The sequence below is a fragment of the Triturus cristatus genome, chromosome 4_2 (assembly GCF_964204655.1).
Source record: "Triturus cristatus chromosome 4_2, aTriCri1.1, whole genome shotgun sequence".
NCBI classification, from domain to species: domain Eukaryota; kingdom Metazoa; phylum Chordata; class Amphibia; order Caudata; family Salamandridae; genus Triturus; species Triturus cristatus.
In genome coordinates, this window is record NC_140586.1 from 701,631,935 (window position 1) to 701,658,229 (window position 26,295).

At 45.2% G+C, this 26,295-nt stretch overlaps 1 protein-coding gene across 1 annotated transcript in view; it reads right to left on the reverse strand.

The window, feature by feature from the left end:
• CIMAP2 (ciliary microtubule associated protein 2) overlaps nucleotides 1-26,295 on the reverse strand; it is a 114,377-nt gene that overhangs the window by 38,225 nt on the left and 49,857 nt on the right. The window contains exons 3-6 of the mRNA XM_085602536.1: nucleotides 3,586-3,756; nucleotides 3,003-3,125; nucleotides 1,083-1,220; nucleotides 840-980 (exon numbers count right to left, since the gene is read on the reverse strand). Coding sequence (XP_085458662.1) covers nucleotides 840-980; nucleotides 1,083-1,220; nucleotides 3,003-3,125; nucleotides 3,586-3,756 — 573 coding nt within the window. The remainder of the gene's footprint in view (nucleotides 1-839; nucleotides 981-1,082; nucleotides 1,221-3,002; nucleotides 3,126-3,585; nucleotides 3,757-26,295) is intronic.

A 26,295-nucleotide genomic window follows, 5' to 3' on the forward strand; every position in this document is an offset into this window, starting at 1 on the left:
AACAAACGGTATTCTAGTGCTTGCATGCTCAGCCGCTATAGCTGATTTAATATGAGAATATATGGGCATTATCGCCCTTTGCGGGAAGGGTTTCTTGGCTTCACTTTAGGTTTGAGTTCCTGCACTTTACTGAATGGAGTCTGAGTGCCAACCAAGTTACTGTTCTGTCCAAGAAATTGAAGTAGCTACATGTTTCTGAGAAAATAATGAAACACCCGCACTAAACGAAACATCCTCACATCAAAACATTTACTAGGGATTGTAAAAACCATTGTAAGTAGGGGCTTACTGAATGACAAAAACAAGTGTGCTGCATCCCTAGTCCTTATATGTCCAAAGTAATAACTGTTCTTAAGGAGTCAGCAAAGCAACAACATGAACAAAGCAAGTAAAATATAAGAACAACTAGCACAGCTACAAAAAAACACCCAAAGCAGTATCTCGAAAACATGGATTAGAAATTGAGAACGCAAATTAAAACTTAAATCTTGTTGGGTATGGAAACAATGTAAACCTATTAATAAATAAGTAGTCAGGGCAAAATTCTACCAAATTCTGAAAGCTCAAAAAATGGCTTGGTCCATTTAAAGAAGAAGGAAGAATATGTGGCTAAAGAAATCACATTAATCTTTACGAAAGATAAGAAATATGTATCAAAAGCTTGGACAAAATGACAATCCATTGAATCGAAAAGGATGTAAATTGAATGTCCTTTCTTAGTAAACAGGAAAACATTTGACTTCTCATTGTCATTACTGTATTGAAGAAACTGGAGAATGGTAATTAGGTAGTTTTTAATCGCTTTAAGTGCATTTACAATGGTAAATTATCATAGTTACCAGTGTAGCAAAATGTCCAGAAGCAATCTTGGTCCTTTCTCCGGTGAAAACATCATAAGGACCGCGTATGCTGACCACCCGATTTAGCAGGTCATCGATATAATTTCGTACATTATAGGTTCCTGGTCCCAAATTGCTTGCCTTTGAAACACAAAACATCCATAACAGGAAGAAAGTTATACCAAAATTCAAAATGTTGGTTTTCAGATTTTCCTAAGGCAAGCCCAAATTGTATTGACTCACCATTCCAGGGTATGGTAGACCTCTTGTGGTTTTTGAGCCCATTATTCCACGGCAGATACCACACTGTCTTTCTTTTTCTTCTAGTAGTGCATAAGGGTTTCCTTTTTTACCATAAGAACCAGGACCAGGTGTTGCAAACTATAGACACAATTGAGAATTTATCAATGATCTAGATTTCGCTATGATACGGAGAAAATTGAAATTCCGAATTAATAAATTTCAAGAAATTATATAATGGACGCATTATACTTTAAGCCAAAAATTTAAAAGTAGCAATGCCGAAAGATAATGTTATTTTGCAACATAAATAAAGACTTAGGTAGCTGGCGTTTCTGAGAATACATATTTAAATATTTTAAAAGATTTTACAATACCACATCCTAAACAAATAACTATAATTGTCCTTTTCGAGTCAGGATTAAAAAACAAAACCCAGTTGCTTCTCTCTAGCAATGTGTCCTGAACTCTCCAGTGCTTGCACACTCATACCCTTCAGATGTTTGCACTTGACAAGCATGGAATGCATGGTCAAATACTGACAAAACATACAGATTGTCTCTCATTTGTAGTTCAGACAGTAGCAGGATTGGCCATTATCTTAACAGGTATTTACAGCACTTTGAAACAGCAAAAACTACAGTACTAATCCCTGTGTTAAACAAGTTATTATTATTATTGTTAATTTTAATAGTAATAATAACAATAATAATAATAACTATAATAATGTTCATAATAATAATAGTAATAATAACAGATGTTGTCGTTCTTAAGATGATGATTATTATTATTATAACCACTTTTAACCCCTTCCATGCTGCGCAAATTCCGCCGCTGTGCTGACGGAATCTTGCGCGGGCGTGGTCATGACGGAACGGTTCCGTCATGAGCACAGCTCAACCGTGGCTCATGACGGAACCGTTCCGTCATGAGCACCGAAGGGGTTAATACTATTCCTAACAATATCATGATTATGATACTTAGTATCACCCAGCAGCGGCCGGTGCAGGTAAGTGCAGTGGGGCAGGGCGGTGGGGTGTGGCGCTGCAGGGGGGGATGGCGACAGACGACAGAAGAGGGCAAATAAAATAAATAAATAGCCCCTATTCCGTCGGCATCCCCCTGCAGAGCAGAGCCCCGCCCCACCACGCTCTCCTGCACCGGCCGCTGCTGGTATAAGCACTAATAATAATGACCATAATCTTAATAGTAATACCTTATCTCTCACTCTTCCAGCTTTCTTTCCTAACAGGTTGAGCATAAGAGAGCAGTCATTGACATCTGAGCCGACCTCTCTACACCCATGAAGAGTGGCTGTTCTGAATCCCCAGGTCTGGTTTAGAAATGAACACCAGACATTAAACAAGCAGACATTTTGGACCAGGAGGAACTAGTATATGGTTCTGCTCCTCACAAAATGGCTCCTCCCGTGGCAAAGTCATCCTCTTTGGTTAAGTAACCTCAGCCACCGTGCAGCAGGATTTCTTCGGCCAGTGTGGTGGATAAAGTGAATCTGCCACACTTGCTCCAGATAGGACTTCTGTCATCAAAACTCTTACTCAGTCTGTAAGTGTGGTCAAGGAGGTAAGTTACTTCTTTGTCCCGCATCTCCTTCCTGTTATTTTGTCCTTTTCTTTAATGGCTGCTAAACTGGATTCTGTCTCCAGTTGTTTACTTACAAAAGACTACAGGATTTAATGAGCTAACTGGATTGCGGTATTACACAAAATTGAAATTACCAGTTGGATTTGCTGTTTACATAATCTGTATTTATAGTTTTATGAAAAACAATCGCCTGGCTAATCTTAGATAAGTAATTGGCCAAAGGGGTTAATTTACATGTGACATTGACTAATTAAATACTGCTTAGCGTTTGGCATTGTTGCCAAGAATCGACACATAAATCTTGAAGACGACGCCCACCTGTGCCGCCTCTTTAAAGCGGGGTTCTCTGGTCTCGCAGGCACCCCTGCTGCTTCCTGGCTTCATCAGCCCCAGCTCCAAAAAGTCCTTTATGTTATATCGACCTGGGCCCATATTTTCCTTCTAAAAAAAGAAATGAATATGATAATGACATTCCATGCTCAGTGCTCAATTTATAAAAGAAAGAGCGTGGGTGCCCAAAGCTCTGCTTAGAAGCCCGCGGCACTCAGAACCCAGTGCACTTAATACCAAGCCTGGTAATAATGAATTCATCCCAAACAACTTTAATCCACTACCAGACACTTCACACGTCCTGCCTCTTTATCTCACTCTTGCAGGTTCTCGATTTCTCCCTTTGTGGCATTATCTTTCCTGCTTTCTCTTCCTTCTTTCCCCTTTGTGTGATTTTCCCTCTCTTGCTCGTAAGTGCGAGTCCCAAAAAATAAGTGCCGGTGGTAATTAAGCACTGGATGTGCTATTGTAAAAGAATCATGTCATTAATTTAATAAGCAATAGCAATACCTAATAATTAATACAAAACACTTTTCTCTGGAAAATGAAAAAAAGCATCCAAAAGTCTCACCAGGAATCGTTGTTTCATCCACATCTCCCTGTAGAGGAGGTGTGGCATTTCTGTCAGTCTTTCGGTTTCCTGTGCTCTTTTCCAGCCGGGACCTGATGCTTTCTTCTTAAGATTGCAGGGTATAAAATCGCCCTGAGTGACGCTGTAGGCCCCTGGACCCAATCGCCGTTCCTGAAACACAAGAAGAAAACAAAACATTTTTTTTTAATTGAAATTTTGTATCAATACAGTCGCCTCATTTCAGCTGCATCGATGTGAACATATTGCCATCATAATCGCATTTCTTATTGTTTATTTGTTTACATGCTAAGATCTCTAAAGAAGCAACGAAATACATCATAGTGTTTGCATTTCACTGCTCAGTATGACAATGCATAGTAAATAAATAGTTACTATAAAAGTTTCAGGGGGTAGCTTCAGGGGTGGGGGAGGGTGTTTGCAGTGTTACACCCTCCCTAATAAATGGATTCTGTAGTAAATAGTTGGGTACAAGTGCTTTAAGTCGGGTATGGTGAGGTGTTTGGCGGATTTCACTTGGAATTTCTATATACACATGCAGACAGACACACTCACAGTCTTGTCTCTGGTTGAAGATCTTAAAAACGGTTACTTGCTCAAATACTGACTTATAGCCCTCACAATCCACACTCCTCTCCCTTCCTGCTGCTCCTTAAGGCCCCCTTTCTGCTTTGCTTCTTGTATAATGTATATTAACCCGTCTGCTTGGAAAATCTGAACCTCACCCCCCCCCACCCCCACCCCACTACCCCTGCCCCCACTCCCTAGGCTTACTGACTAAGCTACGCCCCTGAAAAGGTTGGTAAAGGGGCACCTGTTTGAGACCTTTCCAGTTTGAGAATCAACACATCTCTGGAAAAAAGCAGAAACCAGAGGAGTAAGAGAGAGTTTTTTCTGGGCAATTGCTACCAGGCAAGAGCTCTATGGCCCAGCAGAGCGTCTGTTCAAAAAGGTATTCCTGTTTGCAGAATAAACACTTAGGGCCCAATTTATAGTTCTGAGTAACGCTTAGAGATGTCCGCCACCCGGTAAGACATCTCTTAACATTGGCACGAACCGCTAACAGCAGTTCCTGTCTATGTATTAAAAGTTTGACAGACTGTAGCATTGACAGTACCATCCAGCAAACATTTAACATGTTTTTATATTTTTAATAACAAAATCCTAAAGTGGGATTTTGTTTTTGAAAATACAATCACTATTGACCCCCCACAACATGGGAGTTGACTGCTATGAAGTGGAGCTCGTTTCACAGTTTTCACTGCCCCTTACCGCCAGATTTTATCCAGTGGTGACAGACAAACAGAACTAGCCATTTGACCGCCCGTTCTAAATCAGGTGGATAGTCGAATGGCCAAACCTCCTATGGCTATTACTCCTTTGGGCAGTCATAGATGTGTCAGCAATGGATATGGAGTAATCTCAGTCGCTGACATACTTACGGTCGGCCCATCTGTAAATCAGGTGGGCGGACATCCAGGTTGGTGGAGAGGGTACTCAAGTACCCTCGCCACCAAACTCTAAATGAGCCCCTTACGAGTTGGTGTATTTCATCTAGAGCGATAACTTCAGGTGAAATACCTTACATCACAATCCAAGTGTGTCCAGGCATGGAGTTATTGAATCCACCTTTGGTGCAGAGCTACTAGCTGGTAATGTAGATTACAGCACCATAGTTTCTCCACATCAGAATCCAGCTAAATTACAGTAAGGGCAATAGGAGTATTTTACCAACAAATCAGTAGAATTTTCGATTTGAATACCTTGATACTTAATGTCAGCCTCCTAATTATGCAATCAGAATTCTGGTGTGTAACGTAAATGAGGCATAAGCAAATAAAGTGATTTGCCTATGATCACATTCCCAGTCTCATGGCCAAAATTAACTAGATCATTCGCCATTGAACTGTACTGGGTAGATGGCCATGCTGGCCCTAAAATATTACAATTCAGTTCAATATCACTTCTTGAAATGTACAAATGTATGATCCAGAGAACAGTCAATCAATCAGGTTTCTTATAATGCTCGACTACTCACACGTAAGGGTCTCAAGGCGCTGAGGGGGTGGTGTGGTGGATCTGCAGTTCAACCGAAGAGCTAGGTCTTGGGGTCCTTCCTGAATTGTGGCAGAGATGGCGATTGTCTGAGCTACATAGGTAAGGCGTTCTAGGTCTTCGCAGTGAGGTAAGAAAAGGATCTTCCTCCAGCCGTGGTCTTGCGGATCCGTGGGATGATGGCCAGGGCCAGTTGAGAGGAGAGGAGATGTCTGGTGGGAGTGTAGAAGGAGAGGCAGTGGTTAAGGTTGAGGTTTGCAGGTCCAGCATTGTGTAGGGCCTTGTAGACGTGCATGAGGAGCTAAAAGGTCATTCTTTTGTTGATAGGTAACCAGTGAAGGTCTCTCAGGTGGCTGGTAATGTGGCTGCAGTGTGGGATGTTCAGGATGAGTGTGGCGGAGGCAATCTGGATGTTCTGCTATTTCTTTAGGAGTTCCTGGGTGGTGCCGGCGTAGAGTGCGTTGCTGTAGTTGAGTTTGCTGCTGGCAAGCGCATGGGTGACCATTTTGCTGGTCTTTGTGGGGATTAACTTGAAGATCTTATGTAGCAAGCGGAGCGTGTGGAAGCAGGAGGACGAAATGGCCTTGATTTGATGGTTCATTGAGAGCAAGGAGTACAGAATAATGCTGGTGCTTAGTCTGTGGGTGTGGTGGGGTTCTGAGTGCTGCGGGTTGAGCAGGCTGAGCACTACCAGGAGCCGTACCAGGTGAAGGGGGTGGAGACCAGGATGAGGATTTCGGTCTTGTCTGAGTTAAGCTTGAGGCAGCTGTCCTTCATCCAGGCGGCGACTGCCTTCATCCCGTTGTGGAAGTTGCTCTTGGCAGCTGTGGGTTCATCTGTGAGGGAGAGAATCAGCAGGGTGTCATTGGCATAGGAGACGATGTTGAGTCTATGGCTTCTGACGAAGGCTGCAAGCAGTGCCAAGTAGATGTTGAAGAGGGTGGGGCTCAGGGAGGATCCCTGAGGCACTCCATAGCTGATCTCTGTGGGTTCTGAGTTGAAGGGTGGAAGTCTGACTCTCTGTGTTCGGCCGGTGAGGAAGGAGCGGATCCATTTGAGGGCTTTGTCGTGGATGCCTGTGTCGTGGAGTCTTGCGAAGAGGGTGTGGTGGGAGATGGTGTCGAAGGCAGCTGAGAGGTCCAGAAGGATGAGAGCAGCAGTCTTGCCTTGTTCGAGGAGGGTGTGCATTTCGTCTGTAGCAACGAGGAGAGCGGTCTTGGTGCTGTGGTTGCTTCTGAGGCCCGATTGGGAGAGGTCCAGGATGTGGTTTGTTTAGATGAACTCAGAGAGTTGGGCGTTGATGGCTTTCTCAATGACTTTGGCTGGGAAGGGGAGCAGAGAGCTGGGTCTGCAGTTCTGGAGGTCCGTCGGGTCAGCATAGGGTTTCTTAAGCAGGGGGTTGATCTCTGTGTGCTTCCAGTCTTCAGGGAAAGTGGCAGACTCAATGGAGCAGTTGATGGTGTGGCAGAGGTTTGGTCCAATGGTGGTGCCGGCACTGTTGAAGATGTGGTGAGGTCAGGGTTCCGAGGGAGCTCCGGAGTGGATGCTCTTCATGATCCTGAGGGTGTCCTCAGAAGTGAGGGTCATCTAGTTGGGCATGGTATGCTGGGGTCTGGAGCCATTGGATGCGGTGGTTGCAGGTAGGGTCGGTGGATCTGGGGTTGCGAAGCTGTCGTAGATCTCCGTGATCTTGTGGTGGAAGAAGATGGTGAAGTTGTCACAGATGTCTTGAGAGGGGGGAATGTCTGCTGTCTCTGTGCTGGGTTTGGCAAATTCTTTGACCCCAGCGAAGAGTTCTTTGCTGTTGTGTGTGTTGGCATTGGTGCGTTCCTGTATGGCTGCTTTTTTTGTTGTTCTGATGAGGTGGTGGTGTGCGGTGATGGTGGTTTTAAAGGCTGCGTGGTCTGCCATGATCTTGCTGCTCCTCCATCTGCAGGCAAACGGGCCTTGGGTGCTCTTTGGTGAGGCGAGGTGGCAGGCGGTGGACCGTCCGGTGTTGAGTGTAAAAATGTAAAAGTGGAACAAAAGCAAATAGTAGATAAAAGGAAGGTGAAAAAAGAGCAGAGGAGCACACAAAAGCAGAAAGAGGACAAACAGAGAGCAGCAGCAGAGTAGAGCTGCTCCCCACTGGACCACCGGGGATGAGGGCCTCGAGCTTAGGCCCTAAAATGGTCAGTGGCCAACAGCTACCAGGCGGAGCTGTGCGGCGAGGGAAGCAATTTACTTCCAACAGTGATTTATTTGGAAAGAACTGCTCCCAGAATTAAGATTCTGATTATGTTCAAATACTCTCCATAAAAGCTGGGAGCTGAACTTAAAGGGCACAGCTCTACTTACATGACTTTTCTAAACAGTAAAAATCTGTGCACTACAAAAGCATATAATGACTGTTTTGGCAACTTTTTGTTTGGCTTTGAACCCTGTGAGGAGTGCATTTTTTATTTTTGCATTGAATGCTCTCTTTGCTATGTTAACGGATGACAAGTGCACATCAGCAGTAAATGGGATAAAGTATCACCAACCATACATGATACTATTCCAAAAATATCTTGATTGTGTGTTTCGTTGTGATTCACATTATTACTAGTGCACAAGTCTAGAAAATCTGCCTTTTCTGCATTGCCACCCCAGATTTTCTACCATTTTCTACAACCTATTTGTGCTCGCATGACAACTCTGTGCACTTTCCACCACTGCTAATCAGTAGTAAAGTGTCTGTGCTTGCCCATAAAACATAGTTAAACGGGCTTATTCCTGATTTGCATGCTTAATCTGCCTACAAGTCCTTAGTTTGTGGTGTAGAAAATGCACCGGAACCTGTAAACTAAATGTCTCATGTGGATTGCAGCACCTATTGTGCCATCATCAGGGTTGGCCGGTAAAACATGACTTCAGGCCTACCATGTGTAGTCTGAATGCCGCAGCCTAAAAACCTGCTGTCAGACCTGTCAAAATAACTCTTTTTGACAGACGGGAAACCCTACTTTTAAATCTTAATAAGACACCCTTAAGTACATCTTGTCACTCACAAGGTAGGGAGGGTGCATGTTTTATAAAAGTAAAGTTGGCATGCTCCTCCAGGGACTAGACCCCAAAGGTTCACTGGCAGGGCTATCTATAGCTGGACCCTGGAAAATGTCAAAGTACAGATTATACACTTTAATCTGTGACAATTGACAGGAAACTGCTAAAATAGTCATCTAAAGATTATGTATACTTTTATTAAAAGTCTAATTCCTTGGTGAAGGTAGATTTATGATACATAGTTAGGACAATGCATTTTTAGAAATGTTACTGTACCCTTCCTGAAGCTCCTGGAGGCTATTTTGCATTAGCATACCCGTAGCTGAGCAGCCAGTGCTTGGTCTTAATGAGCTGTGAAAACTGCTACCAGAGCAGAACAATTGCTTAGGCTTGGTGACAGGATGGACTGGGTGTTGGGCATGTGATTCCTATCCGCTCAAAAGCGCAGTTGGGATGGCCTAGGAACTTCATTTACTTGAAAGGGACACAGGTCTAGCCTACCCATTCATAGTTTAGTGTAAAGGGAGACCAGTAGAAAGGAAAGCTTTTGCCTCCAAGGCCCACACTAGCCAGGCTGGCTCCAAACCTAGTGGGGACTTTTTCCCCCTTGGTTAGGGTGCATGCAGGAGTCTCTCCATCCACCAGGTAGTGCAAACCATAAATGTGGCACCACAAGGTACCCTTCCTAGAACACTTTCTGGGACTGTGGAAGGATTGAAGAGAAATGGATGTGCTGTCTGTGACCTGAGTGGAGGCAACGAGGACTGGACCTACTCCACATTGTAACCAGGCCAATGAAGTGGACTCCAGGGGTCAGGTGGCTGACCTTCTGTGGGGCTACAGTGACACAAAAAGCTGCAAGACACTTTTTCTTGAAGAGAACGAGCTGACCAGTACCAACTGAACATGGACTGGACCTTGCTGCTGACCTCTGCCAAAGTAGTTTATGGTCCATAAGTGCTGTCCCTCAGGTGTTGGGGTCCTGGAATCCTTATAAGTGACCAAGAGCAGTTGCTCCAGAAACCCTGAAAAGTTGGGACTTAAACGTTTTTTTGTCATTCAAGACCTCTGGAGCCTTCAGCTGGACCTCGATGCCAATGTTTCTGATTTCAGCGCAATTTTATTGGATACAGCTTGCCCCACTGAAGGATTCTGAGCTCCAAAAAAAGACGAAATCAGAAGGTAAACATGTTTGACCAGGATGAACCCACCTGGTGTGTCCGGCCTGTGCTCCATTGCCATCAACCTGAAATAACGCCTTGGTCCAGGTCTGCTGCTTCCATAATCTATCACTGCTACTTAGTGTTGCTGGCATTATTTTCACTTAAATTTAAAAAAATCATATGTCCAGTTTTCATATCGAGCTCGCTCTAAACTGTAAAAAAAAAAACAACATAGTTCCAAATTAGAGGTGGGTTCAGGAAGAACTGCAGACAACCTTTCATCTGGTGCAAGAAGCTTCCTGCAACTCCTTGAGTGTTGAAATGACTAAAGCCACGAACACAGCGGCTTGACAACTAATGCACTGCTTGAGAGCCAGTCTACACGAGCATTCGACATAGCAGTCATGCAGGGGTATCGGATTTCTCTCAGTTCTCCAGCCTCTGGGAATGTTGTCGGGTTAAAAATACGTAGTGGGAATGCTTTACGCACTGCTGACCTCCTGTGGACACTTGTGATATAAGACTCTTCTTTTGACTATTGTCAATAAGTTTAGCAGTGGAACATATATTGGCCCATGATTCACTATGGCATTTTTGGTTTTGTAGCATAATTCTTGCACTATATTCGCCATTTTCTTATTTACTTTTCTTATAAATTATAATTTGCCGACAATATAGGTGTCATTTTCATGCAGTTTTGTAATAAATGCCCCTCCTACACACACGTTTATTCTGAGATTTGCCCGTCTCTGAGAAGAAGCCAGCAAATGTGAACTAAGGTTACATTCACTGTGAGAAAAGGGGTAACTGGTTGACAGGGATTGAGTCCTGGTCAAGCAGCAACCAAACCACATTCTAGTCAGGGTAAGGCACACGCAAACCCCAAATTAACCTGTGCTTGACCCCACTGGTAGCTTGGCACAGAGCAAACGTTTGCATTGGTTCGGTTGAACCCTGTCCTTAGTGCCTTTATAAAAGGGATAACTCACTAAATTGTTTAAGTTCTTGTAGCAGCACAGCAGTTCTTCTTCCTGGCAAAGTATCTACAGGTCCAGAAGTGTACTGAACTGGTGGTGCATGAGGTCCAATATTTATAAACAGTTGTGTATTTGAAGTGGGAGGAAGTTTCTAGAGGCAGGCATTTAAAGTGCACAGATGTTCTGCCTTCTTGGCCCTGGCTCCAGACTAACTAAAGAGGGTATGCTGCCCTTTGTGTGGAGACAGGACACAGCCCATTCAAGTGTAAGTGGGGCAGGGCCCAGCTCCTCCCTTCTATCCTGCCAGTGATGGCCCATTCAGTCTCACCTAAGGTGTGTGCGGCTGTCTAGGAGGAATACACAAAGCCCAACTTCCATCCACACCCTGTCATGTGACTAAGAGACAGGCTACAGGCACCAAATGACTAAGGCAAGAAAATGTCAACTTTCTGAAAGTAAACACAAGGAGATGATGGACGGAGCACTGAAACTCTTCAGACACTCACCCCCAGTCACAGATCTGGGTTGAATTCATAATCGTTCTTTAGCTCATTCAACTCAGATCTGTGACTGGGGGTGAGTGTCTGAAAAGTTTCAGCGCTGCATCCATCATCTCTTTGTGTTTGCTTTGTCTGCCCTAAGTTGGCACTGTATGCCCAGACGTGTGTCCCTTGCTCACTTTGCCCCTGGATTCAAGCTAGCCTGGCTGATGAGGGGTGTTACCCTGAAACCAGCCCCAGGATGCTTGTTTCCGGTCCAGGGAAGACCTGGCTTGGCAGTTCGGGCAGGACTGTTCCCATGAGGCACAGGGTAAAGACAGATTTGCATATAGCTGGGTCTGAACGAGGGTGGCCAATTGAGCTAAAGAATGATGATGGATTCAACCCAGATCAGTGACTGGGGGTGAGTGTCTGAAATGTTTTAGCGCGCCATCCTTCATCTCCTTTTGTTTGCTTTGTTCACCCTAAGTTGGCAGGGTATGCCCAGACGTGGGTCCCTTGCTCACTTTGCCACTGGATTCAAGATAGCCTGGTTTATGAGTAGTGTTATCACGAAACCGGTCCCAGGATGCTTGTTTCTGGTCCAGGGAAGACCTGGCTTGGCAGTTTGGGCTGGACTGTTCCCATGAGGCACAGGGTAAAGACTGATTTGCATATAGCTGGGTCTGAACTGGGGTGGCGAAGTGAGATAAAAACAATGATGGATTCAACCCAGATCTCTGACTGGGGGTGAGTGTCTGAAATGTTTTAGTACTCTGTCCATCATCTCCTTGTGTTAACTTTCTAAAAGTGGTATTTTCAAAATTGTAATTTAAAATCCGACTTCACCATAAGATTTTAAATTCCAGTTCCAGAGACACCAAACATGAACTTGCCATCTATTCCCATTTAGAAATTACACTTATAAAAGGTAATAAGATAACTCCAGTGTCATCCTATGGGAGAGATATGCCTTGCAATAGTTAAAAACAAATTTAAGTGTTTTTCACTACCAGGACAGGAAATGCTGAACAGTGCATGTCCTACTTTTTAAATACTTTGCGCCCTGCCCTCTGGGCTGTCCAGGACCTACTCTAGGGGTGACATATATTTATTAAAAAGGAAGGCTTGGGCCTGGCAAAAGATTTACTTTGCCAGGTCAGAATGGAAGTTTAAAACTGCACACATACAGGCTGCAATGGCAGACCTGAGGAATGTTTAAAGGGCTATGGAAGTGGGAGGCACAATCAGTGCTGTAGGCCCACTAGTAGCATTTAATTTATAGGCCCTGGGCACAGGTAGTGCCACTTTACCAGGGACATACAGGTACATTACATATGCCAATTGGGAGTAAGTCAGTGTATCCATGTTTTAAGGAGACAAAACAAACACTTTAGCACTGGTCAGCAATGGTAAAATGTGCACTGTCCTGAGGCCAGAAAAACAGGAGGTCTGAAGGTAAAAAGTTAGGGGAAAACCATGCTAAGGATTCCAGATCTAACACGTCCCCCCCCCCCCCAGTCAAAAGAAGAGAGAACTACCCAACCCCTGTGGAGTTCTCCTCACTAAAGCAGAAGAACTTGGAGAAACTATCAACATTGGTGTGGTCTGTTGCAGGATGGTGTTCCACCGTAAATTTAATTCCCTGCAGGGAGATAGAACACCTCAACAGTTTGTGATTCTCACCTCTGCATTAACCATCTGAGGGGTCTGTCTGAATCTGGAAGTGAGCACCAAACAGGTATGATCTCAGCTTCTTCAGTGCCCAGACAACTGCAAAGGCTTCCCTCTCTATTGCACTCCACCTCTATTCCCGGGGAAGTAACCTCCTACTGATGAAGGCTACAGGTTGATCCAGGTCCTCTTCATTCAGAGGATGGCCCCTATGCCATGCTCTGAGGCATCTGTCTTCACAATGAATTATAGCGAGAAGTCATGCGCCTGGACCATGGGCGATGTACACATGGCCTCCTTCAGGGTGTTGAAAGCATTCTGGCGCGCCTCTGTACAGATCACCTGACGTGGCTGCTTCTTAGAAGTCAGCTCTGTCAAGGGAGTAACAATGGGGCCATATCCCTTGATGAAATTCCTGCAATAGCCAGTGAGGCCTAGGAAGACTTTCACTTCTGTCTGGGTCTTGGGGGTGGGCCCAAGCCAGATTGGTTTGGATTTTGGCTTGGAAGGTCTGCACCTTTCCTCCTCCCACTTGGTGACCCAAGTAGACCACTGAACCCTGCCATACTGGCCTTGCCTGTCAGGGTTGCCCTCTACAGAGCCTGAAGCACTTCTCTGAGGTGGCACAAATGGTCCTCCCAGCTAGAACTGAAGACATTGTCATCTAGGTAGGCAGCACTGAAGTTCCCCAACCTAACCAGAACCTCGTTGACCAACCTCTGGAAGGTGGGAGGGGTGTTCTTTAACCCGAATGGCATTACCCGGAACTGGAAGTGCCCTTCTAGGGTAAAGAACGCAGACCTCTCTTTGGCCTCCTCGGTTAAAGCAATCTGTCAGTACCCAAACGTTAGATCAAACGTGCTAAGGACATTGGCAGTTCCCAACCGATCTATGAGATCATCAGCTCTTGGGCTGGGGTGTGTGTCATTTGTGGTGTCCATACAGAACCAAAGTTCTTGGATGACACCTGAAGAGGCAGCTTTGGGGACCAACACCACTGGGCTGGACAAAAGGCTGTGTGAGGGTTTGTACAGAATGGCCATACAGAACTGCAAAGGGGCTGAAGACAACCCCCTTCTGAGGTACATCCCTGTAGGCAAATAAAAGGTATGGCAGGAGGACATTCCACTTCCACTACAAGGGATTTGACTGGCCATGATCAAGCCTTTGAGGGGTTTGTTGAACCTCTCAACAAGCCCACTGGTTTAAGGGTGGTAAGGAGTGGAGAACCCTGTAGGTTACCCCACACTTCTTCCACATGGCCCTAATGTATGCAGACATGAAGTTGGTACCACGGACTGACACCACCTCCTTGAAGAATCCCACATGAGTAAATATCCCCATTAGTGCCCTGGCCACTGCAAGTACAGTTGAAGTCCTCAGAGGGATGGCCCCTGGGTACCGGGTGGCATGGTCCACCAAGACCAGAATGAAACTGTTGCCCATGGCTGTCTTGGGGTCAAAAGGCCCGACAATGTAAATGCTCACCCTTTTAAAGGGGGTGCCAATGACAGAAAAAGGTTACAGGGAAGCCTTCCGCTTCCTTCCTGACTTGCCACAGGCCTGGCAGGTAGGACAGGACCTGCAAAATGGATGTGAGGCCCTCCTCATTTGAGGCCAATAAAAGTAGGTGACAAGCCTGCAAAAGGTATTGTCCTGTCCCAAATGACCTGCCAGGGGTATGTCATGAGTCAGCTCTGGTAGGAAGGCCCTGTAGCACTAGGAGACTACCAACATGAATTGCTCCTGGCTCAGGAATCTTAGGCTTGCTATACAGGTGACCATTCTCCCAGTAAATCAGGTGATCAGCGGAGTTGTCGCCAGCAGCTTGACCTTCAGCCTTCTACTGTAGGCCCTAAACAGTGGGACACTCCACATGTGCCTTGCAGAATTCCTCCCTGGTGGGACCCCCTTCCTGCCAGTTGGCCAGCTAAGGTAGGTTCACCAGAGCAGCAACTGTAGGTTACAGGGAGTCCCCCTCAAGTTCAGCCTTCTCCCAGACCATGGGACTTCCAGCAGTAGGTTTCTCAGGTTGCTTGCCCTTCCTCTTTTTGGCAGGCAACTGAGCCATTCTCTCAGGCTGCACGTCCTCCTGACTACCCTCTCGGGCAGCCATGGGACGTGGGGTCAGGCACACTCACTCAGGCAACCCTAACATCTCCAAGTGGGACCTGAGCTCCACCTCCTTTCAAGTGGTGTGCTCTAGGTCATTGCCAAGTAGGCAATCCAGAGGCATGGATGGACTCGCAGCTACCCTCAAAGAACCTGAGACCCTCCCAACTCAAAGGGAAACAGAGCCACATGGTAGTGACTCTCATAATAATCCACATTTGTAAAGCGCAAACAATCACCCGTAAGGGTCTCTAGGCGCTGGGGGCCGTCGGGAAGATTAAGCGAGCTATTACCCAGAGTCACAGGGTGCTGGGCTAATCTGCCGTCGGTGCCGGGGATGGAACCGTGATCCCCAGATTCTGGAGTCAGTCGCCATGGCCATGGCGCCACACCTCTTCCCTGTCAGGCTGCCAGGTGCAACAACTGGGTGGAACACATTAGGGACTACCTAGGTCTGAGGTCACCAGGTGACACCTGACAGTTGTCACGCTGGTTCCGATGTCTCTCAGAGCCTCTACCCTCTGCTCATTGATGGTGACCCACTGACTGTATTTCCTCGTGTTACTAGGCATGTGAGTTCTCTGCACCATATCTCTGTCACCCATGGACACTAGGGTAACCTCTATGCTCTCCCCCACACTATCTGGGGCAATCTCCTCTCTAAGCGCTATACTAACCAACCCCGGTGTCTGCCCACCAGTGAGGGTCTGTGCCCGCTTGGGACACTTGGCATCCCCCTTGTAATGCCCAATCTGTTGACAGTCATAGCACTTAGGGGGTACCTTCCCTGAACACTTGCTATCAGGGAACCATCTCTTTTTCTGCTCAGGTAGGGATTGGGAGTCCTAACCCTTGGAACTAGTTTAGGGACCTTTTGGGAAGTCCTTGTTTCTATATTTGTCTCTGCTATTCTTCTTCTTATGGGGACCTTGACCACCTTTGTAGGGATCCCCCCAAGTTACAGTCTCGTGGACCCTGGTGCTGAGACAGCGGCCGCCTCCTTAGCAAGCTCCCTAGAGTTAGTGAGCTTACTATCAACCAATTGTTGGCGCAGTTCTGGAAAACAATTACTGAGCATGTGCTCTCCTGCAAACAGATCATACAGCCCTTTGTAATCATTCATCTCACTGCCCTTCACCCACCATCCATGCCTTGCAAAAGGATTCCACTAAATCCACCCAGGACTGCTGGTGCAGCTTCTGCTGTCCCTTAACTTCTGCCTATACTTTTCTGAGGTAATGCCATACTTCCTGACAAGGGCTTCCTTCCTTTCATGGAGGGATACCTCATCCTGTCCCCCTTCTCTAGGGCCAATGTGGTGTCCCTAGGATGTGCTTCCACAGACTAGCATCCCAACCCTCTTCAGGGATCCTGTGCATCTGTAAAGCCGCCTCATAAGCTTCAAACCATTTGTCATTGTCATCTCCCATAACTAAGTCAGGTACCAGACCTTTAGGGATATGGACTCACTTGTCTCCAGCGGGCACTGTAGGTACGCTGTCACTGTTATTGCTGGACTCTACCTGCTTAGCTCTGATGTCCAGTTCTCTGAGACGTACCTCATGGGCCATTCTCCTGTCCATCAGAACACAAAAAAGGGGCCAGAGGAAGTTTAAAGACCTGCAGGGGTTGACTCCCCTACCCATAAACCAGAAACAAACAGGAACCTCTGGGTCAACAACACATAGAAGAGTGATAAAGGGGTGTCCCTTTTACAGGACGGTTCCACTCCTCAACGCGAAGGTGGCATGCTTCATCGTAGGGTAACCTCCTGCATTCTGAACCTAGTTATAATGTGGGCTACAACCCCCTCTCTGAGAGGGAGGAGCTCAGGGATGCTTTGTGGAAGAGAGAGGTATACTAAACCTTAGGCGAGCAGGGTATGATGAGGGGTGAGAAACAAAGACATAAAATGAAGTAAAACTAACTCAAGGGTGCACAATAAGCTTTATTGGGGCGCTCCTAGGCCAGGATTAAAAACCAAGCTTTGACATGAGAGAATCAAACCTGTCACAGAGTGAAGAATTGGGTAGACATGTTTTGGCCTGGTACCCTCATAAGAGGTGTGGTGGCCTTCTTCAGGACCTTGTGAATACTACTATGCAGTGTGTGTAACAAAAACTCTGTGATGCTAAATCAACAAAAGTATACAAAACCAACCAGTGGTTAGAGGGGAGATCAACGCTATCAGAGGTCCACTGGTGGGTATAGTTGAGGGATAGTGCCTCAACTTTACCTTGGTGTAAAACTCAGCAGCATCCATTCCTCTTAGACTTGTTCAATGGCAGCACGGTTACACACTGAGGAAGTTCTTCTTTCCTCCAAGGCTCTCTCAGCCTTCTCCTTTGCTAAGGCCCTCTCAGCCTCAGCCTTCTCCTTTTCTATGCCCTCTCAGCCTCACCCTTCTCCTTTGCCAAGGCCCTCTCAGCCTTCTCAATTGCCAAGGCCCTCTCAGCCTTCTTTGCCTCCATGGTCAGCTTCTTTTCCTCTGCCTCTATTGACAGTTTATTTTCCTCCATCCTGACTCTCGCCATCCCCAGCCTGAACTCCCTCTCCTCCATCCTCTCCGCAAGCTTCTCTGGGGACAGCTGTGAGAAGAGACACTGCTCCCTGCTCTGGCATGGGTTTCCTCTACAGGGGCCATGTCATTCCCCTCAGCTGCAGGCTGCATCTCAGGCAGGCCCTCTCCCTGTCCTTCCATCACATCATCCCCTTGTGTTGCTCCCACTACTAACTGGTGACTTCTGTCCAGGCCCTCAGCACCTTTTGTAGCTCCACCTTCCTGGTGATGCTCTTTGCTGGAAGTCCCCTCTCCTTTGAGAACTCCTTCAGTTGGGCCACAGTGTAGGAATCCCTGTTTACCACCTTGAATTCCATCCTTGCAGGTTTGGTTCAGACACAACAGTCAGAAGACGAATTTGTAAAAAACTAAAATAAGCCAATAAAGGAGATTTTACACTTGAATTGATCTTAGATATGGGATGGTAGTGTACACCAAATCACTGCATGGCACTGCACAAATACAAGTCCCGATCCTCACCCCTGATCACCAATGTGAGAAATTGAATTACTGGTTGAATGGGATGTGAGCCCTGGTCAAGCAGCAACTACAATTCTTCTCAGAGTAAGGTTTAAGCAAACCCCAAATTAACCTGTGCTCATCCACCTGGTAGCTTGGACAGAGCACTCAGCTTTAACTTAGAGGCAATGTATCCAGTATTTGTGCAACAATTCAAACAGTAAAACAGTGAAAACACCAGACAAAAGGGATCACACACCAGGTTAGAAAATAGGGCTGGATTTAATAAATCAAACAAGACAAAATGGCACAAAATTCAATCAGTGGAACCAGTTATGAATTTTCAAAGATTAAAGTGTACAATAGCACCTAAAAGAAAAAGCACCAACACCGGCTATCTGGTCATGCTGGACAGGGTCAAAGTCAAACGTTCTGGTTGGCCACAATGGAGCGCAGGTCGGATACAGTCCTAGTCCTCCTGAAGTTTACCTTCTCATGTTTTGTGCCAAGAGTTTAGTTCACGTTGGAGAGGGCTGAGAGAAGCAAGAAGAGTGTTGCAAGAGGCTGTCGGCGTCACAAAGAGAAGGCTGTGCATCGCGGGATGGGTGGGCTGGAGCTTCACACTAGCGGGCCCCTGCAGGTGGTTAATGCTGCAGTGAGAAGAGACAGGTTGGTGGTGCTTCACACTGATTTTCGGTGCAAGCGGTGCGGTCTCTGTGTGAATGGACCCGTTAGTGGTTGCAAAGAGTCCAAAAGCTCGAACTCAGGGCCTGTGAGCCACACCAAGGGTTCAGGACCTGAGAGACACCACTTGGGGGTCAGAAGCTCACTATGGATTGTTATCTGAGTCCAGGAGCTATGTGGGGAGCCTTTTATGTCCCTGAGGCTCAGATCAGGAGGCCAACAGGCTAGCCCTTGGAGACACTCTGGGGTCCTTGGTTCAAGATGAAGTTGTAGGTCCGGTCCTTCTTTGCCAGACAAGAGGGCAGCAGTTTCTTCAGAGCAGCAGTCCAACAGAGTGGCAGTCATTGTAGCAGCACAGCAGTCCTTCCTCCTAGCAGAGTATCCACAGGTTCAGAAGTGTACTGAAGTAGTGGTGTCTGAGGTCCAGTATATATACAATGATGTGCCTTTGAAGTGGAGAGAAGCTTCCAGAGGCAGGCCTTCGAAGTGCACAGAGGCCCTGCCTTCTTGGCCCTGGCTCCAGACTAACTACAGGCGGTATGCTGCCCTTTATGTGGAGACAGGACACAGCCCATTAAGGTGTTTGTGGGGCTGGGCCCAGTTCCTTCCTTCCATTCTGCCAGTAATGGCCCATTCAGTCACACGAAGGGTCCCCATTGTGTGTGACTGTCTAAGGGAAATAACCAAAGACCAACTGTCACCCACACCCACACCCAGTCAAATGGCCCAGAGACAGGCTGCAGGCACCAAATGGCTAAGGCAAAATAATGCCAACTTTCTAACAGTGGCTCAAAATTCTAATTTAAAATCCGACTTCACCATAAGTTAGGATTTTAAATTCCAATTCCATTCCTACTTTTTAAATACATGGCACCCTGCCCTCTGGGTTGCCCAGGGCCTAACCTAGGGGTGACATATATATTGAAAAGGAAGGTTTGGGCCTGGCAAAACATTTGCTTTGCCAGGTCGAAATGGCAGTTTAAAACTGCACACACACAGGCTGCAATGAGGGGCCTTATAGATGTTTAACGGGCTACTTAAGTGGGTGGCACAATCAGTGCTGCAGGCACTACTAGCATTTAATTTAAAGTAACTGCCACTTTATCAGGGACTTATAACCAAAATAGATATGCTAATTGGGTATAAGCCAATGTCACCATGTTTTAAAGAGAGAGCGCAAGCTGTGTTTAGCAGTGGTAAAGTGCACAGAGTCCTAAGGCCAGCAAAAAGAAAGTAAGCAAAAACAGGCATCCTGAAGGCAAAAAGTTAGGTAAAAACCAGGTCTAAAAATGACAGACATTGATTTGCTTCTGAAGTGGTGTCCCATAGACAGACTGGGAGCACTGACAGCTCATTCCAAGACTGTGACCCCATCTTCCATAGGCGTTTGGGGGACCTCTTACAAATACCAGTTAACTGCTGATCAAAGATGCAGGAAGAGGAGTTAGGTAACAGTTGCAAATAAAGGTTTACCTCAATGTAGTTGAGCTTAGAGCTACAGGACATTTTATGTGGAAACAGTAAAAGATAAAAGGTAAGTAGAATGTAGAGGCACCATAATGGACTGCAACAGGAAGTGTTTTCTGAAAACACTGACAAGTTATGATCATAAAGATAAAAATAAAAAATGACAGGAAGAAAAAAGACCAAATTAAAAGTGCTTTGGAAATAAGAAAAGGTGGATTGCCTGAATAAATCTCAACTACTGGCAATTACTCTCTGCAGTAATCCAATAGGCCCAAACTTGTCTGGGGTTGCCTGTGTTCCCATGAAGGGGACCTGGCTTGGAGGTTTGGGCTGGGAAGTTGTTGTAGGGCCAAGACAGGCTTCAATATGGCAGGTCTCTGTTTTGAGTGACCTAGTAGGTTAATTCGATCATTCCATCCATTGATTGTTGTCTTTAGTGCAGTGAGCAAGCCCTGAACCACAGGAGTCAGCTATACCTCAGTGAAGAGGCCTAAGCGAGCTGAAACCTGTGAGGGGTTGCTTGCGTTTTTGTCTGGAGGTGACTTGGCCTGGCAGTTTGGGCTGAACTGTTTCTATTGAAGTGAGAAAAAGACTGGGTTGCATATGGCAGGTCTCTGTATAAAATGGCATTGAGAGGCATAGTGGGTGAAAAATGATGGACTGGAATGCGACCCGAGCAATCACCAGAGTCTGGAATTAATTCAAGCATTCCTTCCATCACTTGTTTTCTGCAACAGACTAAGGCTGGCAACACATGTTCTAACTTTATTATGTTAAAATTAGCCAGCTATGCAAGTTACTTTTTTCGTGCATGCGTGGTTGTGGTCATCTCGCAGGAAATTGAGTTAGCAGAAAGAAGGCTATCTCTTGATGGAAATGTTCTCCATCTACCCTTCCATCTGCTGCATCTGATAACATCGAAGCTAGCCATGAAAAAAGACAATGCTGTCTACCTTCTAAGGCGAGTTCTAACCCCAAAAATTACTGACTGAACCTGCAGCAAAACACAAGAGAAAATCTGCTCACTCTCCCAGAGTTCTGGACAAGTGGGTGAACACGTGTGCAGAGCTAGTCAGTCCGCCTTCTGTAGAGGATCGTTTGGTGGAAGATATAAGTTTTAGGATTTGTTCAATGCAAAAAGAGCTCTAACTTCTGATAACTACCAGGCGTGAGAGGACTGATTCCAAGTTGCTCGAGCTTGGTATATGTGTAGCCATTATTGCAAAGAGAGGCTCCATTGTTACCCGGTCCCAGGGCATCACAAATGTAGGACCTCGTATGGGACCTAGCGTACCGGCTTCCAGCCCACGCCTAGTACCCCTACCGTAGTGTTGCATCCTGGTCATATTGTCCCTGAAAAAAAGAGCAGCTGCTTTACATCAAGGAACCTGTTAACAACAGCATTTCAGCCGATGCGTCACAGCACACTTTACCACTATAAGGTCGTCCATAGCACAGTCTATGCCTTCCACCTGACACCTGTCCCTATGTGATATTAGCTCGGGTCCCACATCTGCCTGCGGGCTCACCTGAGACTGGGAAACAACTAAAGTACAAAGCTGTCCTTTGGCTGTCCAAGAATCTGAACTTCAATGCATAGGACTTTGACCAAATATTGTTTGCCAGAAGAGTCCATTGGATGGGTCCCTTTAGGAAATGTGTGGAAGATGAATGTCTGGTGTTGAACTTTCAGCAGCCTACATTTGTGCGCAACTTACTGACTCAGTTTGACAGATGTTCTATGAGGAATTCATTGATTGTGATTTTACCACTGGGATATTTTTATAGGTTTTCCAGGACTCCGCAACCTATGAACATGGCCCTTACCTCTGGAGAACGGGCTTGTCTGAATGGTGGTGTCTTTGAATTGCAAAACAGATGTCTTCCCTTGATGAGCTTAGAAAACCTGGACTGACCAAGATATTTGCCACCTTTAGATCTTGTTACACACTCTGGACCAGAATCTATAAACAGAGCACAGATGCAGACCGGTACCCAGATGACTATGATGAGACATCTAGCAATTATCATTCTGAGATAAGTCATGCAACTAGAGATGAGGATGTTGAGTTGCCAATGGGTAGTTTAGGTACAGCTTATCTATAGAGGGAATGTGAGCCTGATGACGAACAAATATTTTGGGCATTCTATCTTAGAATGTATCAAGGATAAAATCCAAACCTAATAACCCGGAATGAGTTATCTTTATAGATGAATACAATGTTTGTATTTTTCAGGAGACATGGTCTACTTTTCCTGTTTATAGATCCGGTTTTAGGTCTTTCTTTGTTAATGGAACATCAAATGGAACACGAAGACCATGTGGAGGGGCTTATTATATGGGTCAAGACTACCATTAACAGCAAAATTAGTCAGTTAAATACCAGTTGCTTGGATATACTTGCCATTAATCTGCATATGCATTCAATATTACCAGTAAATCTTTTGAATATTTATAATTCCAGCGGTAGGAGTGGGTCTTTTGAAGCATTACAATGTCTTGAATTGCTTTTGGAAAACAATAGAATGCCAGGCAGTACAATTTTGGTCTGAAATTTTTATATACACCCTTCGAGACACTGGAAAATAGTATATTTTGGGTAACCAGCTTGGAAGATGAAGATATAGTCTGGGGGATCCAGCTGTTAGAGTTTCCTCCGGTGCAAAGGTGGTCCAGTATGGCAACTCAAATGATCTTTTTAACTATGTCCTTGGGGGGTAGAGCCAGCAATGAACGTTCATACTCCGTCCTCAATGGTAACCACAATTATATTAGGCCAAGACATTTGAGTAGAATTGATTACAAATTATTAGCCCTCTCACTATGAAAATACTTGTTGGGGGATATGAAAGTGATCCCTCACTCAGATAGTGATCATAATGCGTTATCTTTCATTTTAAAACTCCCCTTTAAAATAACTACCACAGCTCCTTTGTATTCCTCTAACGAATTGTCTTTGACAAATAACAAATGTTCCTTTAAATGGACTCTGATCCCCCAAACACTTGAAAAATTACTGTGTGTTTACAGTGCTGTTGTGGAGGCTATGAATCTCCTGGAAACTAATATTGATTTAAGGAATAGCTCCAATAAGATCATGGAAATACATGCTACTTTAGTACTCCTGGGAGCAAATGCTCTGTAACCTTTAATAAGCAGGTCCCTTGGTTCAATAGGGTATATAGATCGGTGAGGAAAGAGCTCATCCTCGCTATTAGGAAGGGTGACCATGATCAAGTCAGTGGATACAGGAACATCTACAAATCGGCATAGTTTAAAGCCAAAAGAGACTGGGATACTAACAGATGGCAGGATATGCTCTGAGCAATTAATGTAAAAGATCATAAAGCGTTTTGGCAGCTACGTGTACAGGAATATAATGTGGGTCCCCCTCGTATGGATTTTTATATTCAACCTGCAATTTCAGTAGATCACTTTACCAAATTATAAAGCAATTCCCTTGAGAATGATACAAGAGATATCACTCTGGAGTATAACAGCCCTGGCACAGTTTATGAGCCACTGGAACTTGATTTGAGTGAAACAGTCAGGGACATCCTAGATAGTAAACAAGTTAAGGCACCAGGACAGATATAATGCAAGGCGATCTATTTGTATCTGAAATGGATATTTGGACCCCATATATAAATCTCTTAACTAATACTATCTTGAGTGTTAGGCTGATGCCATCCACATGAAAAGGGACAGAAATAGCCATCAATAAATTACAAGGTGGGTGAATACCTATAACATTCTGACACCCCAACAAGCTGGCTTCAGAAAAAATGTGAGTAATATTGATTAGGTCTTCTCGCTTAATATTATTTACTGGAAGACAGTTGTATTAAATAAAGGGCAGTTGTATGTCATATTTGTTGATCTAAAATCGGCCTTTGGCCTGATACCTCAAAACTGTGGGCTGTCCTAGGATAGATGGGGGTTCCACACAGCCTCCTATCGGCCATTGTTCGTATGCATAATGAAAATTATGATCGAGTGAGGTGGTATGGTCAGGGTGACTTAATTGAGCACATCCCAAAAGAGAGGGGGGTACGGCAGGGCTGTGTTATGTGTTTTGGCAGGAACGTTATTCACCCATTATACTAATAATGCCATCAGCCACCTCAATAGTTGTACTAATGATTCAACTTTAGTGGCAGGCTGTAGGGTGTCTGCTCTACTCTTCCCTGATGATACTCTCCTAATTTCCAAAGCACCTTGGGGAGCTCAACAACTGTTAAATACATTTATAGAATTTTTGTAACACCTGAGTATTAGAGATTAACACCTCAAAGACTACATTTATGGCTCTTAATCCACAGAAAGCATTCTGGGGCTGGATTACCCTGTGCAAATCGACCCTGGAAAGAATAAGGGAGTTTGATTACTTGGTTGTAAAAATAACCCCCAACTTAGACAGGTCAAAGCATAACAAAAAGAGCACCCTGAAACTGTGCATAGTACCTCATGGATAGTTAGGGGCCGAATTATCAAGGTTTCATGCAACACATTGTAGCAAGACACCTTGCTGCCCTGTGATGCATGAAAGGGAGAGGGCAGCAATGTGCCATATTTAACATTATATGGCACCTTCCTGTCCTTTACTTGCGCTGGTACATAATGTTCTGCCTTTCGCCAACACAGGCACTCTTGCTCCGAAGAGCAAGGGTGCCTGGGTTGCAGACAGGATTGTTTTTGTGCTGGAAGGTGCTCCTTCCTGCACAAAAACATTTCTGTCTGCAAAGAAAATCATCAGAGGCATTTTACTCCTTCTAAGTGTGCTGCAGAATGACAAATACATTTCTGAGATCCCTTGTGGGTTTACCACAAAGTATACCGATACTATCCTAGTAATTGATTTAGGTATTAAACTTATTGCACAAACAGCAGATTTAAGAGTGCTGGTATTCTTGAGGAGATTGCGAAGTGCTAAAGAATTAACTGATTATCGGTCTGTGTTAGAAGAGGTTATACCTCCGGATACCTCCAACAGGATCCTCTGGCTTTCTACCCTGATGCCCCTAAAACTAACCAGTTTGGGTTTGAGGGAGCTCTGGACCAACCAGGGTAATGTACACAGAAGGGCATATGTACAAGCCCCTATTGCCACAGAAACATCACTTTTTGTGACGTTTCTGTGGCGATAGGGGATTTGCCTTATTTACAAGGCAGTGTTAAGCCACTTGACGTGGCTTAACGTTGCCTTGTAAATAAGGCCCCCTTTCACGCTATGCTTAGCGTGAAAGGGGTGGGTGTTGCGGTGGGCGTTCCACCGCAACACCCATTGATTTTGACGCTGCCACCTATTTACAAGGGCAGCATAAATAGGAGGCAGAGTCAAAATTAAGACCAGGGAAAACCTGGTCTTAACTTGGTGAAACGAGGAGAAATGCTTTATTTCTCCTCGTTTTTGCTTTTTCCATGTGTGCTCCAAACCAACAGTTCAAAACCTCATGGTGCAGAACTTGTGGGACTATGCACCAGCCATGGAATGTCCTGTTGATGCAAAGTGACGCAAGTCAGCACATTGTGCATATTTGCATTACTTTGGGTTGAAATCCAATGCAAATAGTGACTTGCGTTGAATTACAGATCCCACCACAACAATTTGCATGGGTTTGCGTTAAAAAAGTAATGCAAACCCAACCCAAAGTGTTTATAAATCTGGGCCTTAATGTCAAATGGGAAATGTATTAATACATAAAAGCTTATAGTACACATGCTCAACATCCCTAATGCCCTCCTAAGAAAGCGGTATGATAGCAAGATTAGGGCTGCATCAATATATGCCACATTCACCAAAATACCTTCACAATAAACAAGACTCCTGAGAGATCCAGTAAGGAAAACAAGCCGTGGACTCGACTGCATTTGGGTACAAAAAGGAAATTATTTATAATACAAACTTCAAATTAGTTGATTCTCGAAACGGGTCGAAAGCCTGCCAAGAAAGGTCACAGTGAACTTCATTCTTTGATCACCAATGCCTGTGATCCAGAATAGGAAGTTGTACTTTTGTACCTGCTGTTATAGTTAG